Raw genomic sequence first — 17,794 nt, 5'->3', positions numbered from 1 at the left:
TGGCACCAAGCCCAAGAAAATATATCCTGCCCCTTAATGGTCTTGGTGTCACACATTGTGACAGTAAAGCTTCCAACCAGGATGGTGTGTGGGCAGAATGAGCTCATGTCTGCTCTTGGACCCAACAGAGTAAGCTTTCATCTGCCTGCAAAAAAACATTTAGGAATTCTTAGAGTGACCCTTATTTAATCTAGTATGTTTGTGGTTAAAGTCTCTGTAGTATGTTACCAGCTGCCCAGCCAACCAGATCTAGGTTTGATTGGTTTTTGTTTGTGGGTTTTTTGTTTGTTTTTGTTTTTTTCTTCTATCATTAATTCTTCTACTGGCAAATGTATCCACAACCTGATTCTGAGAACACTTTCTGCCTCGATCCATTATATGTTTAAGAAAATATCAGCAAAACAGTATGTGAATTCACATCTTTCATAAGACAAAAGCTGAGTGTACCTGTGAGGTTTGGAGAGAACTTGGTAGAGAGGTCATCTTAGTTTTCCCAGAGCCAGTAGCTGCATTAGCCTTGAAGAGTTTGGTGTTGGTTTCTATGTGTTTTGTTAATGTTGATATTTGGTTGCTTTTTTTCTTGTGGGAGAGGCAGATGGGATTGAAGAGTGCAATTGTCCCCACTAACTGGAAACATACCTGAATTTCCTTTATCTCCCTCTGAAGTGATGGTAACAAATGTGGTATTACACATTATTTGTTCCACAGCAGCAATATAATCGGTGAGTTAGAGCACAAAGTGGTGGCATACGCTAAATATATAGAGCTCTGTATTCACATAAACCTACGAACAGATCAAATTTGAGCATCAGAGCACAGGAGTATTGTGATATCTGACTTCTCATTTTGATTTTTTTGTTTGAAAAGTTAAAACAAACCTTCTTTATTATCATGAAAGAAAGAGGTACACAATAACGTTGGAAGCCTAACTACAAAGAAAGATGCACTAATGTCTATTGCTGTAGAGAAAACAGTCTGCAGTCTTCTGTTTCATCAGACATGAAAGGGTGCTGAGTTTCCAGTGTTAAATCAGTGCAACAGCTCTCAACACTTGACCCAAGTGAACATGCACCATTTCTGTTCCATTTTCTTGTATTTGTTTTGTAATTTGGTTTAATACAAGAATTACTATTGTAATTTGGTTGTACTGAAGTAAAACCTCTTTGTACCTATCTCAATTCCATTTGAAGCAGAGAAGTTGTTACTCTGAATCACAGCTCTTACAAGGTCATGACCTTGGTTATTAGTGGGGGGGGGGGGGGGAAAACTAACATGCAAGACATGCCAATCTCTGTTCGCTTGGTCAGTGTGGCACCAGTGAAGAACTTGGATCATAAATGGGTGACAGTCAGTGAAACTTTCACTCATACGTGACTGTTTATAAGCCACAAATAACGCCAAGGGAGTTGAAATATGTTTTAACAGTCTGTTTATATTTTTCTATGGAGGTCTTAGTGCCACATAACTCATTTTGGCATTTTTTTAAACTAAATTTTGCATTTAGAAAACCAAGCAAATGGTGAAGCCAATATTTATTTTTCAAGTAACCATAAGCATTTCACAGAAACTCTCTGTTTATCACTTTTAAAATTTGTTACTTTTTTTCCCTGAGCACTTGCCATCAGAATTAAAGTCTAACCTTTGCATTATAACAGAGTAAAAGGCCAGAGAATGTAGTAGGGTAGAGCCACTGAAGAGTAAAAAGATCGAGTTGAAATTGTTGCAAATTATTCAGGCAAGGTGTGGGTTATATGTTGTCATTCTGCATCTCATTTTTAATGCCATAAGACTTAACAAAACAAAACAAACGAACAAAAAAAACCCACAGCATATTATCATACCTGCAGTGTGAATGATCCTGTTGAGTAAGAGAAGCCTTTCATCCTCTTCACCATCTTTTTCTTTTTCTCTTTCCCCTCCTCCAATTTCTTTATTTTTGATTCAAAGTACAATTAGACTCTGATTGAGCCATGCACTTAGGCATATTTTGAAATAAATTTTAAGCACATACTTAGTACTTAGCTAAGTCAGTAATATCAGAGCTGTTGCTGAAGGTCAAGTCATTCTTGCCTCTTTATTGTTGTATAGACTTTAAGATGACATCAAAATAAAGTATGTGTATATTATGGTGAGAATATGATCACAACAATTACATTGTCCTTAATAAAAGCTTGCATTGTTTTCCTACTTGGAAATGATTGCATTTCCTGTCATCTCCAGAAAGTGGTCTTTCAACATCCTTTACTGTTTACTGATTTCATTTTATGCAGCTACCAAATTAAGCCTATTAATCTAATTAGCAGAAATTCATAAACATTGAAAAGACTTCTACATCAAGACTGAATAGACATATGTAAGTGAATGGAAATCCTGGCAAACATTTTCTTTGAAAATAATGTCCCCAGCTCTGCATTTTCCTCTGGGATTTACTCAGTGCAAAGAACACATCACTTGACACGAATCCCATCATAAATCTTGAAAATCTCATGCAGAACCCAAATTATTTATTTTAACGTGTTATTCATTTAGTTATTTCTTTAAATTGTAGTCAGTTGGCAGCTACAAACTAATTCCATTCCAGTTATATTATAGCAATGCTATAGCATGATTTGAAGGGGTCAGTAGGTCATTAACACTGGAAAAAGTTCAAAACCAAAATCCACAAATGCCCAAAGGAGAACAATTATAAAACAGGATTATATTGCCAGAGCATAATAATTTTAAAGTACAAACAATCCAAATAAAATTGATGAAATATTAATTGTAGGCTATTTCCACTTCTGTCAGAAATGATTCTTTTCCATAAAGCTCTTCACAAGGAAAAAAGAATAGCGTAAGTATTTTAAAGATGCCTTCCATAGTTTCTATTAGCTATTTTGCCAGTGGCAACATGGGGGAAGTTTCATCAATCTAGATGACATACCCAATTCAGTATTAAAATCTTTTATTATGGCGATTATGGATTACACCTTATTTAACAAACAATTTTGGAAAGAATGTTTAGTGTACATGTTTTGGCTCTGTAATTCTGTGGTCTAGTTAGTGTTCCTCTCTTATTTTTAGCCAACAGCTTTAGCCATAATACAGAGCCTGAAGGAATATCAGGAATGGTTCACGGTCAGATTGACATTTTATTTTTGTTGTGTAGAAGTGTAAATGTTTCCATAGCGTGAATCATAGGATCTGGTGTACTTTTAGGAGATACTTCAATGTCAGAGACTTTTTTGGACCAGGCCATTGTCCCGTTTTGTTTTATGTAAAATCTTTGGAATTTGAGGACATTGACTCAGTACTAGTCTTCAGTTTTACATTTATTTTTTTATTCTGTTCCTCTCTCATCATTATTCTTACTACCTGCTCTCACTGCTTGCAGAATAGTTTGTACAATATACTACTCTTGATCTCCATTTCTCCTACAGGGCAGGCCTACTTAAGGATTACTTATTTCACTGCCTGATTTGTGACTTGAGATATTATCTTGACCATGCAGTTTCAGAAAAATAGTTTAATACTTAAGGAAGAGCCAATATCAAATAAAATATCATGTCATTTTCTGCTCTGAAACATAGTCCAGACCCTTAGGACAGTGACTTGTTTCAGGCAGACTAATGCAGGGTAAGCTCAACAAACGTTTCGCTGAATGTCCACAATTGAACAAATAGTGAAGATAAATTTTAAAAATAACTGTACTATCTCCATTTAGAAAGTTAGTTGTATTTTCTTGTTAATTTTATGTGTATGTGTGTTTGCTTATATGTGTACAAATACATATAAGATCTGTGGTACATGAAAAATTATACATTTACAAAACTTATCCATCTCACTGAAATTTACTTTCTAATGTCAAAAGGCTTTCAAACTAAGTTTTGTAATAATAAGTACTAGTAATAAGTTCTTATTGAAGGGAGTATGAAAATACTGAGAATGTGAAATCACTGAGTGCACAGATACTGCTGTTTTCCTGAAAATAGAAAAGGACATCAGGCCTTATAAATGGTATTCTGCAGAAGAATATATAGGAATTAATAACAATCATTCTCAAATAGCTTTCACTTGTGTCATAGCTTTTGGCAAATACTGGGGTAAAAAAGGAAAATGCACTTAATTATACGTTCTTTTGCATCTCTGTAAATAGAGACAAAAAGCAACATTTGAATATCATCTTCACAGTTTTCTTCTTCTGATTGCAGAAAATAGAATGGAGTATAGAAAAGTTTTAATGCGAATAATTAAGTTGTAGACCTGGACCTGTAGTACATAACCTCCTTAGAGCAAAACTGTAGCTTCTGCCACAGTTTTCCACATGCTTTTCACAGAGTAAAAACAAATAAAAGCCAACAGAAAAAAAACTGCATTGTTAATGTACTCTTAAGCACAATAATTTAAGTTAATGTGCTTATACAATTTAAGTATCAAACATCAACATATCTCAATGAGATTTATATTTTTTTTGAGATAGGTCTATCTGTGAAATTTATAACTTTTGCAGTTACTTATGATTAATTACTTTCGATTAAGTAAACTCTGTGATAAATATTTCACTGTGGCCTACAAATGATATTTTTCAATGACACTTCAGGATAACAAGAAGCTAGTATCTCTACAGTAGTCATCAGAGTAAAAATTAGCACTAACAACTTGCTGATATATTAAGTTTTGCATTTAAATTTTATCTAAAACAGTTAATTAGGATAATGTACAATGCATGTGGGTGACAGTGGGTAATTAATGTCACCCTCAGTGTAACAAAAGCATGGTTTTATGAAATTCACTTTTATTAAATATCCACATGCCTTTCAACAAAATATATTTATCTATGAAATTTTTAGGACTCAAAGCATATTTTGGAATAACTATTAAATTTAAATTTTACTGGAATCATGTTGGTTTTTTGACTGGATTTTCAAATAGGATTAATTAATTCACAATTAAATAAAATTTCAAACCAATATTCAATGAACCCAAAGTTTCAACGAGTGGAAAACAAATTAAAAGTACACAATCAATAGATGTAAGCAGCAAGAGGTCTGCTTGCTTATTTACAATTTACGTAATCTTTTCAAACTTTTATAATATGAGTTTCTTCTGTGCTGAAAAATCACTTTAGAATCAGTTTTGGCATCTCTGCTGTTGCCTTCAGCCAAACCCAGGAACTGTACTTTAGCTGGGAGAAAAACATTTTTAAATTTTAAGTTTACCAAATTCCTGTAAACTTGGCTTTCCAAGCCTTGGGCAGATGTCCAGATAAGTTCTAACTTTTTTTTTATTTTTTTATTTTTTAAGAAGTTCACCCAATTTTAATGCTATCAAAACAATTTGTATTATCATCAGACTACATATTCTGTGTTTATATGTTATTCCAAGTTTGAAAATAAAAATAATCTCTATACTTTCTAAATGAACATGGTATTTATTATACAGAGATTAATTATCACAAAAGTGGCAGTTTCTGCAGCAGTATGAAGTCTTAGCATTTAATTAGGCGGTGGGACAGTAGCAGGATTTTAACTTTTAGTGAATAAGAAAATAATGAATCTAATAAATGAAAAGCTACATTTTATATTTCCACCAAAGTATACCGTGAATGATTTTGCCTTTGTAAGCATTGTGTTGAAAAACATTTTTAAAAGAAAATTGTAGTATTAGATTAATGCATCTCTTTTGTGCTGTGTTTGGTGAGAGATTAGAGTAGAGGGAATTAGTTCTGTTCAACACATCATTGTCATAGGAGCCTTTAATTTTGCTTCTGTCCCAGCTAGCAGGAAAACTGAGTGTTGTTGTATGTTTCCTCTCCATCATCACCATGTTACTGACATCAGCTGCAAACTTAGCAGCTTATGCTGCTCAGTGATTGTTTCTGTGGCTTCTGCAGCATGTATTTCAAACAGTAGAAGTGTATGTTTGCTTGTTCACTGTCCAGAAAAAAGTGTATTTTAAACATTTTCTGTAAGTTGTGACAAAGAACAATTTGTCTATATACAGTGGTATGGCATGCTGTCTACCTTGTGGTAGGAAAAATGTGTCTGGCAATAAATCTGGGTATATTTTAATTATCCCTGGTCACTGTACCTTGTCCCAAGTTATAAAGCAGTTGAGTCAATTACTAATGAAATTTAATATAGGAAAAGGCAAAATCTGTTATATTATTTCTATCTGGTCACATCCAGTACTGTAGAAAAGCCCTCTGGGTGCTTGCACAGTTTGCTGTAATGTGTAGCTCTGTTGCTTTTTCATGGCTCAGTTATTAGCCAACACTCACCCCTCAACCTGCACCATCTGAGACCTTCCCTTTTACGGGTTCCCCTCCTTTGATCTGTCAGGTGTGTGTGGCACAAACACAAACTAGAAGTAGCACTAGCTTTCCAAAGAGGAAACAAAGTTTTTTCTTAATGGTTTGTAGTCCTGCACAGTGTCTAGCTACCCTGTAGTTTTTGATGTCCCATAGGCTGTAGGTGAATTATATAAGAAAAGTGTTCATTTATTGCTGTATTTTATATTACCTTCTTGTCCTTAAAACTGAAATATATATGTTCTTTGTCAGGATATATTGAATTAATACTTTTTATGTTATAAACAGCTGGCACATTTCACTTGCCTCAACAGGAGAGTGGGCAGGAGTTGCTGTAATGTCAAGTTTAATCATTGCAACACTCAGTCATTGCTACATTACAAAGGAAAAAAGACGGAGGTCATCTTGTCTTACACTTTTCTTAAGGGATGGTGGGAGGAAATTATTTACATGTGCTGACCGCAAGAATATTCAAATTAAAAATCTGTTGAAGTTCTCAGAGCTACTTATTCCATTATTTAGTTTTCTTTACATTCTATAGGACCATCATGTCTACTGTTTGCAAAGTTACGAATTGGACTCCTGGTAGAATAAAGTTAGAGAGTCCACGAATTTACTACTTATACTGTTGCTCAATTTGAACTAAATTTAAGATTTGGAAGAATTCAGCTATTTTTTTTGTATTTACACTGGTGTTTTTCTCCAGTCAGACATCAGCTTTGAAAGTCTTGTTCTTCATGCTTTAGGTGCTTTTCTATCATTCTAGGATGGGCAGCAATGAAGATGAATTGTTCTTGCGGTTTAAATAAATGGATTAGCAGCAGTTCAAAGTTGTGTTATAGTAGTGGTGACTGAACTTTATATTGTTTCTTTAATTTCTCAAGTGTATTTTCCATTCTTTAAGTGTAGCTTTTAATTTTCTTTTAATCTTACTTATCTCATCTGCTGTTAAGTTCCTGTTAGTTAAACAATCCTTATTTGTGATGAAATATTATATTTAATTTTGATTGTTTTTATAAGGATAATACTTACTGCTGTATTAAAACCTAAATTAAACATTTTTCCCTGAAAATGTAGGTTATGCTTAAGAAGATTTTTTCTAACAGAAAAAGGATGTAAATGGGTGCCCAGGCAATCTAATTTTAATCTGAAGGACAAAAGCACCAACTATAATGTCTTGCACTCTGCAACTCAGAACAGTTCAAGCTCCCAGAAGACTACCTGATCACCACAAATGGTTCATTCTCTTCAGCAAAGAGACTGTGTTTACCCTGAATTCACAATTGTACTCAGAAATGTTTCTCCTTATCCCTGAGTGACAGTACTAAATACTGAAAAAGTTGAATGCTGACCTAGGCCTTCTAGATCGTTAACATATTTTGCCTAGCTGCATTTTTAACAGCATGTTGGCAGACTTTTCGGTTTCAACCTCAGTCACAGCAGATTTTCTTTAGAGTGATTATTTATCACATTATTTATCAAGTATTTGAAATACAACTTTATTTCAACAGTTTTTTTCTATTCAGAGATAACTGTTACTATTAATGCTTCGTGCCATTTTGCAGTATGTCCATAAAGAAAGCATTTTGGGAGCTAATATATTTTTTATTGATATACAAAATGTGTATTAGTGACCAACAAAGCTGTGTGAGACTTACAGACATCCTAGCTATTTCACTGACAGACTGCTCTAAACAAAGAACTTAATGATTTCTAGAGACTCAGGAAAAAATTATAGAAAGAAATAACTGATATCTCAATTCTGGAAGACGCTGACCTCTCACTAGTTCCGTTAAAAAAAATAAATAAATTGAGGACAAGCAAACAGTGAAACAGAAATAGTTTCTATCACCATTAATAAAATTTAACACACAATCTTTACACGAGGATTTATGATTGCATTTATTTTTTAGATCTTCTAATGTCTCATTATGTATGATGCAATTTTCATATGAACATTTTTCAGAAATACTCAACTCTTTTTGGACTTCATCTGGAATTATTCTGGGTTCATCTATTAATCTCATCAAACACGGTGTGAAAAGAGCTAAGCTGTGTATTCTTGTGTATTCAGGTGATCTAATCAACGTGATCAAAAGAAGTTTCTGGTGTAAATTTGAAATGACTTTTTCAGGCTGCCCTAGGTTGTTTGTGTGACTCTTGTTAGAATTATTCTTTCCACACAATATAATTTAGAATCATTGAATCACCAAGGATGGAATTGATCTCCAAGGTCATTGAGTCCAATCATCCACCTACCACCAACATTTTCTCACCAAATCATGTCCCTTAAGACCACTAAGTGTTTCTTGAACACCTTCAAGGATGGTGACTCAACTACCTTCCTGGGCAGCCTATTCCAGTACTTGACCACTCTTTTTGAGGATAATTTTTTCATGATATCCAACCTGAACCTCCCTTGTTGCAACTTGAGGCTATTCCCTTTGCTTTCAAGAGACTGGAGATAGAGGAACTGTGTCCAGTACTAGGAATGGTGGAAAGCAAAGTATGTTTAAAAGTTCTTCCTCACCATCTGTTTACATAGATCCCTTGCTGCTATTGCAAGAGTAGTCACGTGGAAAAAATGCAGAGGGAATTTCTAACACTCGTTAGATAAGACATAACAGTTGCTTTTCTTTAATGTGCTGTCTTTCCTAAAGTACTTCACTGAATAAATTTGCTTTTCTGTAAATAAGTAGCATCATCTGCTGTGTTCTTCAATATGATCTTAGAATTTCATAAGAACATCATCAGATATCCTTATAAATTAATATACACACTTAGCATTTTATTTACTCCTGTTTACTCGTATTTATTTGCTAATGCTTATTTGTTGCTATTTTAATTTCAATGTATATAGATGAAGGCTTCTTGTTTATTTCACTGTAACATTGCTTTTCTTGCCAAAACTGTAAATCTAAGAAGTGTTTCAAACACTATCCTTGATCTTCAGAACTTCCCTGCAGTGAGCAAGTGGGAAGGGAGGCATCCTGAAACTGCCCTTAGACTTTTGTTTCGAATTAGCTTCCTTTTTTATTTTTGACTTCTTTTTCTTAGTCTTGTTTAAGTACAAACAAGAGCCCCACCCTTAATCACTGTCTTTTTTAAATCAGGGCAATTCTGTCCTCATAGCTATTCAGAGCTTCTTTTAAAGATTCAGTCCTACCAATTTGATTCTGTTATCAGTAAAAACTTAACTAAGCCTAAATTATAAGATACCTACTGCTGACTGAGGGCTAGCAGAATCATCAATCAGTAGCAAAGCACAGTGATGTGCTAATCTCACATCATGCTGACTGTGACACATATGGTTTGAATGGAAGTTCAGAAACAGAGTAACCAGCTGCTTCAGTATCAGGTTTTTTTTTACTTCAGCTTAAGTTTTGACCCAATGTAGTTCCAACTTTACCATATCATGTATTCCGAACTCTTTTGGCAACACCAATTTAGGTAGAAATCTCGTTAGCAAAGTATTCCCACTTTATAGAATCATTGAATCATATAATTGTTTGAGTTGGAATGGATCCCTACATCTACAGCTAGATCAGGCTGATCAGAGGCCCATCCAGCTGGATTTCAAAATTTGCAAGGACAGGACATCTGCTACCTCTCTGGGTAACGCACTACAGTGCTTCACTACCCTTATCATATAACTCTGTTTCATTATGTCCAGTCTAAATTTCCTATTTACTTTTAAGTGATTTCCTTTTGTCCTATCACAACAGACTCTGCTAAAGAGTCTGTTACCGTCTTACTTATAACCCTCCGTTTAGTTATTTGAAAGGCTGCTACGAGTCCACCTCGGAGCCTTCTTTTCTTCAGGCTGAGCAGCCCCAGATCTCTCAGTCTGTCCTCATAGGAGAGATGTTCCATCCCTTGGATCATTTTTGTGGCCCTCCTCTGGATGTGCTCTAACAAATCCATGTCTCTCCAGTACGGAGGACTCCACATCTAGACACAATACTCAGGTGAGTTCTCACCAGAGCAGAGGAGAGGAGAGGAGCAGGATTGCCTTCCTCGATCTGCTGGCCGTGTTTCTTTTGATGCAGCCCTTGATATGGTTGGCTTTCTGGGCTACAAGGGAGTATTGCTGGCTCACGATCAGTTTACTATCCACCAATACCTCCAGCTCCTTTTTGGCAGGGCTGCACTCAATCCTTTTGTTCCCCAGCTTGTACTGATAGCTGGAGTTGCCGTGACCCAGGTGCAAGACATTGCAGTTAGATTTGTTGAATCTCAGGAGGTTCACCTCAGCACACTGCTTGATCCTGTCTAGGTCTCTCTGGCTGATATCCCATCCCTTGGTGTGTCAACGCATCACACGGCTTAGTGTCATCCACAAACATGCTAAAAATGCATTCCATGCTGCTGTTGATGTCATTGATGAAGATATTAAAGAACACTGGTTCCAGTACTGACAGCTGAGGGACACTACTTGTCAGTGATCACCATCTGGACATTGAGCCATTGAACACCACTCTCTGGGTAGAATCTTGCAACCAGTTCCTTGGCCAGTGAACAGTCCACCCTTTAAATCCATATCTTTCCAATTTGGAGAGAAGGATGTTATGGGGGCCTTACTGAAGTTGTTCTCTTTTTCGACCTCTGTCACACTTTTTAACCTGTTTCATCTTGTAGCCTCAGAATATGGCTCATATTTTCACTGCTGTGGTATGGTAAACCTACTACAGTTGCTTACTTCAGGTTTAGAGCTAAGTTATTAGAGGCCTATGGTGTTCAGGGAAAGTCAGACATAACTGGAAAGATTAAATCTGCTGTGAGTGGAATGTTTATAAAATATCAGTGCAAGAGCTTGTAAATAATTCTAATGCCTACCCCGTTGGGGAAAACACTGCACATAGGCACACACACACTGTTTTTTTTCTGTAGTGTTTTCTTACAGTATAAGAATATTTTTTATTGGACTAAGTGAGTTTTACAGTGTTGATTGTTAGTAAAAAAAAAACTGGCTAGCATTGTCTTTCTGATTTAAGTAAATAGTATTCGCTTTTTATACTGACTTTTTATGAGACTTCTGTGAGTTTTGGTGTTACTGATATAGTGGCATTTTGAAATCAGATTGTAGAGATCATGTGAAAAGTAATTTTTCTATCAACACAACCTCAGAGAAGTTTATTTTGTTCTGCAAAAAATTAGGCACAGCTTGCAAAACAAGGCAAAATTCCAGTGAATGAAGTTGAGATCAATTCCAGCCTTTACTTTATGTGGAACAAAGAAACAACGAACAAAGCCAGATCTTAATGTAATTTTATCTAAAGAAAGCATGCTTTGATAGACTAACATTACAATTATGGAATAATCACCACTGTGATTGGACAAGAGCATAATGTAATGATCTTGCTGTACTTTTGTTCCTCAGTTGTTCCTTGTTAGGCTTCTTAGAGCATTTGTGATCTTTTCTTGTGGCTTGCAATTTGCCTTACCCTTTCTTTGCATTCAAAACTATTTGATTGTGCAAAGTATTTACATCTAATCCAAGAATTTTTATATGTACATGTGTATATGCTTATCTATAGATAAAATTTACTCTAATAATTGAACCTAAAGTTATTTAATCATCAGATTCAGATCAGGTGACAAGCAGCATCAAAATCAAATGAAGGTATCTGTTGGAAAGATAGTTCTGACAGTTGTCTTTCTTAATTTTTTATTTTAACATATTAAGGTGAAGCATCTACTGTTTCCATTTTTAAAGATGGAAAATAAGTGCATAGGAAGAATTTAAGTGAAAATTAGGTGAAGTTTAAGCCAGTCTGAAAGTGTGAATTTTAGACTCTCTAGAGCCCCAAGCAGTAGTTATATAATTCCACATCTTGAGATGTCTCAGTAACTTGGCATAAATCTCCTACATGTCTTCACTAGGATACAGAGAAGATGCTTTTCTGTAACAAGGTTCCATTACAAGTTTAACAAGATTGGGTTTGTGTGGATCTAACATCCATAGATGCGTGCAAGACAACTAAACTAGTATCTGTGTACTTGGTAAAGGAAAGCTGCCATATGCTATCTGCATGTCCCTTCTTCTCCCTCTTAAAAGGAGATCTTCAAACACAAAGTTCTGTGGGAGAACTCTATTTGATTAATTTTATGTCTAGAAAACAGATTCTTCTTCCAATCTCTGAATGATGCCAATGTCTTAACTGCTAATTTGTATAAAAGACTGGGTTAGGGATGTTCCCCACTTCTGCTGTTGACACTATGATCAATTTGAAGCAAATTATCTATCTTCATATAAACAAAAGTAGGAATGACATTCTGTTTAAGGCATTTGCTTTTTTATTCATCCAAAGTCACTGGATTAAACTGAACAAAATCTGAGAGGCAGTAACTACAATCAGCAAATCATAACTGCTGCTCTTTTTTACTGTGTTTGTTGAAGTTAGGAAGGCATTTTTCAAGGATAGGACTTCCATCTGTAAATCCCAGAGAGAAAGTTATTTCTCTCCTGTTTTACAGCTTAGTACTACTTCTGAACCCATTACTCATTCAATATTTCTGAGATACACGTATCCTTCTTCAAAAACCCTAGAAGCAGTTTGTTTCTCACGTTCTCTTAGTAAAGCAGTCTATCACAAATCTTGTTGTTGGTTTTCCCTATTCCTCCTGTATTTCTTTCTTTAAAGCTTCAGTGAGATAAGTATAGGATGCTACTTCCCCTTTCTCTGGCCCCAGTGACTAAGTCTTGCTCCTCAGATGGGGACATTATGGCTTCATATTTCTCCAGAATACTCTGAGATACTGTCTCCTTTTTCATGTATATGAAGACATTATTAGCAAAATATACCCTCATCTTCCAGCAATGTTTTATGAAAAAATTACAAACCAGATGTCTGATTTATGTAGCTATGTGAAGGAAGTAGTTTTTGCTGCAATTGTCAGTCTCCTCATGATGTCCGTCCCCTAGAGATGCTTACATGGGGGCAAGGAAAAACCTTGTATGCAACCTTATTTTCTCTCCTCAACATTTCCATGTGTTTGCCCCTGTAGCTGTGAACTCAGGACAGACATAGCTGTGTCCTCTCTTGTTCCTCTGGTGGGACAGAGGTGTCCCATTCAACATCCTTGTAGCTGGTGCATTTGACTTTGGGCATTGTGTTGCTGAGCAGTGCAAATGCTGCTGTTACTTGCTGGAGCTGGGCTTAGATTCCTAGATCATGGTTGTGTTTTCAACTAGTTGACAAGGCTCCTTAAGGAAAGAGATATTTAGCACTGCAAATCATTAAGACTTCTGTGGCTTGAACTTTTAGTTATTTTCCATTCATCACTCAGAAACAGCTTTGGCAGAAGTAAGTTCCTGTCTTGTCATGTAACTGATGGAATTAAAAATTCTGAAACTGATGAAACACCCTTTCAAGCATAGGGATTAATAATGTGATTACCATGAGCAGGAAGTGCTGTTTTTGTATCACAGTAAAGAGAACAGCTACATTAATACTCAATCATTGTATCAATGTATTGCAGATCTCTGGATACCTCATTTCATTCCCTTTCCTATCTTTGACAACTTCCACTTTCTTGTGCTTTCCAAGGTGGATTCCCTGTGCTCAGTTCTGCCATGGTGCAGGGACTATTTCCTGCAGGGACTACAGATACATTGGAAAAAAACTGAATGTCCTCATTTTACTAAAATAAAAAAAGAGACTGAGCAAAAACATAAGATGTTTCTGAGGTTTCTGAATGTACTGTGTACAGGGCAAACTTCATATGCAAAGAGATCTTGATATTTTATGGTTCCTTTTGGTGACATTGATTGTTTTCTCTTGCTGTTTCAGGCTTTATTTAAAAGGTCACAGTGGAACAGCTGGAAAACAGAGTAGCCTGATCCTGCATGGTGCTGAATTCAGTACAAAAGATGCTGACAATGACAACTGCATGTGTAAATGTGCTCTCATGTTAACTGGAGGTGAGTACAACTCTAAAAATCCATAATATATTGCTGGGAGTCCACTCTGTTTTCCTTAAGCAAATATGGATGAAGTTGCATGCATGGATGTGTAAGTACTATGTGAAAATTCCTTTTATTATTATTACTCCTGCTCTTTTCTTTATGTGCGTTGTGGTAGTGCCAACACTGCACAACAAATTTGTGGCAACAAATTCAATAGGGAAAGCACAAGTTAGCATTCTTGTCAAGGTAAGAAAGGCAAAGTTAAGGAGGAAGAAATGAAGAAATGAAGAAGCGGTAAAGATGTTTATAAGATGCTGGAAAGGAATACCTCAGAAAAAAGAAGAGAGAAAGGGCAGGGAAATAGAAACATATTCTGAAGATAATGTCTGCTATTTATTTCCATGGAAATTACAGCAGATACAAAAAGCACAATAACACAATTTGATAGAGCAAATTCTCAGCTACAAAACACTATTTTTCAACACAGCCACACCATTTCCTATGCATTCTCACCATCAGTGAACAGGAAGAACCTGCACACTAGCCCCATAACAGTCTGCACCAGTGGACGTTTCACAACATTTTTTCACAGCTGCTTTGATGACATCATTGCTAGGAAAATGTTGCCTGCACAGTTATTTCATTTGGCTTGAATAGATGGAAAATATTTCCACACTATACAGTGAATGTGGCAGGAGAGTCCATCCAAGATTGGCAGTGTGCTCCACAGTCTTCTAACTGATATGAGGCCTGGCATTAATTGTGTTGCAAGAGAATGGTTTTCTTCTCTGGACTGACTTTGGAAGTTTGAACCTTCAGTTTAGTCAGCGTTGTGATGTAGCATTCAGAGTTGATGGTTTGTCTGGGATCCAGAAAATCCAAAAGAATCACACCCTTCCTATCTCAAAAGACAGTGCCTATCGATAGTCTATCCTCTGAGGGCTGTCTCTTGTACTTTTTTCAGTAGGGAGTTCACATGTCACCACTCCATGGACTGCTGTTTTGACTATGACTTGCAGTGGCGAAACCTATAATGATGCAGTCCAGGGAACTGTTACTTTCAGCCTTGTATTGGTTAAATAAGTCATGACAAATTTACATATGGTGTTATTTTTGCTCCTCTGTGAGAATTCGTGGGACCTACCTGGGGCAAACTGCAATATTCCAGCATTACCACTGTTGTTTCTAAGCACTGAAGGCAATAGTGAGCTGTGTACAAAGTTCCCTGATTGTAATTCACAAATCTGTGTGGATGAGCTGATTGCATGATGTGACAGCTGGGTATGACCATCTGGAATGTGGCTTGTCCTTTGCATTGCTCTCACCACTGCTGAAATGCACTACCCAAGATGAATGTTGAGTGTCAATGGGTGTAACTTTTTCCACATGGAAAAATCCAACGACACATGTTTGCTTCATATGCGCTTCCATGTCAGACAATGTTTTGCCAGACTGCCATCTGTCACATGGCAACAAAATGTAACAGAATATTGGTGGGAAGGTTCCACCTCTGCCACACCATCAACATCCACCTTTGATGTCATGGACAGGCATAATAAAACAAGAGGCATTACTTTCAGAGCAGCCTTCATAATAGAAAGTAAAGTTTAAAAATTATCAGAACCTGGATGTGAAATATATTATGTACTTCACTTAGGGGTGTGATACTGTTACTGAAATAACTACTGTGATTCAGCTCTCTGTCTTATGTACACATACTTGTGAAAGACCAGAGCTGTAGACTCAAACCATGGCACTTATGTGTTCTATAATGTTTACAACAACATCCTTAGTGAGCAGAGTCAAAATGCAGAAGACAAGAGGGAGGAATTGGGGTGGGGGGAGATCACAGAGATGTAACATTTGGGTATCTGAAAGAATGAAATCAATCTGACTACCAGTAAGTATAGCAAATGTGACTGATATCTGTTCCCTCCAATGCAGAGGAGGAATATCCAAGGTTAGCTCCTCATATAGATGCTTAAAGACCTGCAAAAGAGTCAAATTTCTCTTAAAATTGGTGCTTATTCTGAGTTACTGAATGGGCAAGTCAATATGAAAGGGCAGGGTCATTTTTACCTCTTAGACATCGCACTGAAGGATAAATCTTGCACTGTGATTCTTTGATTCATAGACTGCATGACCAAGAAAGGCTCTTATCTTCACATGTGATCTTCTGAGAATCTTCCTCTCTGATTTCTAACTTTCTTGGAAAAAACTCTGGAGCATAAAAAATATTCTGTATTTTGAATCAGACTTTAAACCTGATATTATTTGTGGTTACTGGCACTCTGTGTATATCCAACTCAGGCCACATTCAGGCATATATGTGATTAGCAGTTCTTAACAGAAGATGGTTTTTTTTCAATGGAAATTCTTAGCAAATGCACAGCCTACCTTCTCATTCTATTTCCTAATTGGATATTACCCAGGTGGGAAAGTCTTTAAGGAGTTGATTTTTTTATTAAATGTCAGTTCACGAAACTTCTTCCAGCAGACAAGCGATCAGAGAGTGCTTTCCCATTTGTGTAGCAGAAGTTACTTCTGGGGCAAATAGCGGGTAAGAAGTCAATAGTTGATTTTAATTAAAACTATTATCTTTCCCCTCAGAGACCATGCTAAATGGGTAAATACTTCCAGGGCAGGTCAGAGCCCAGTGAGAATCTCCTAAATGGGAGTTATGTCTGTGCTGAAGTGCATATTCATTCATGTATCTGAGCTGCCTGGAAAACCACCTCTGTTCCTAGACAGCTAAATCTGGGAACGGTGGGTTTTGTTTATTTTCCTACCCTGACTTCTGTGGCAGGTCAATGCCCTACTAAGGTCAGCCTGCTGTTGAACAACCATGCCACAAAGATTCACATATATTTTGCTGCAGCAGTCCCGTAAATCAGCAGGAAAACCACAGATTGGAATATGCTGGTAGCATTTGAAAGGAATAAGTGGGAGTGGGGTGAATTACCAGAGAGTGAGGAAATCACAAATAGAACAAATCACTGCAGTGTAAAAGGAGGTGCAACTAGGCCTTGAAAAAAGGTGACTGAAACAGCTATGCAGTATTTAGTAAGGTGTAGTTCTTTTCTCAAGAGAAAGACCTCAGCCATGTAAATTGCTTGGAAGCATGAATCAACCTCCCTGCTAAATCTTCCTCAAATATTGCTATGATTTACTCCTTGAAAAAGACTTTCTCATTCCTGTACAACTATCCAAAATTGAATTAAATACCAAAACATTTGTTTAGTGAGTAGATTTCGGTTTTATGCCGCAGAAAAAGACTGATTAAAGTAGCAATTCAAAAGCGGCTTTGGAAAATATCTTTTTTTTTTTTGAAAGTTATCAGACTTTCTGTTAGTTTTGGCAACATCACAGACAGCACATTAATGATGAATGATATGAAATCTAAAGGCAGGTTCCTTGCTATCTTGACAGTTTGGATGATCTTGTTATCTCTATGAGGTGAACTGAATATATTTATGTCAGGAATAAAGCCTGAGATAAGCTGAAGCTCAGAACTGTGATATGGTTACAGTCAAGGCTGAAAATAAAAATGTAAGGAAAACACACATTTCTCTCTGTGATCTTACTTGTTGTCAGTT

At 36.3% G+C, this 17,794-nt stretch overlaps 1 protein-coding gene across 1 annotated transcript in view; it reads left to right on the top strand.

The window, feature by feature from the left end:
• Positions 1-17,794, top strand: part of ANGPT1 (angiopoietin 1) — a 160,580-nt gene that overhangs the window by 132,676 nt on the left and 10,110 nt on the right. The window contains exon 8 of the mRNA XM_031591130.2: positions 14,083-14,213. Coding sequence (XP_031446990.2) covers positions 14,083-14,213 — 131 coding nt within the window. The remainder of the gene's footprint in view (positions 1-14,082; positions 14,214-17,794) is intronic.

The sequence above is a fragment of the Phasianus colchicus genome, chromosome 3, assembly GCF_987193195.1.
Source record: "Phasianus colchicus chromosome 3, bPhaCol1.hap1.1, whole genome shotgun sequence".
NCBI classification, from domain to species: Eukaryota; Metazoa; Chordata; class Aves; order Galliformes; family Phasianidae; genus Phasianus; species Phasianus colchicus.
The sequence above is the reverse complement of the archived record's forward strand: the minus strand, read 5'-3'. Positions and strand labels throughout refer to the sequence as shown.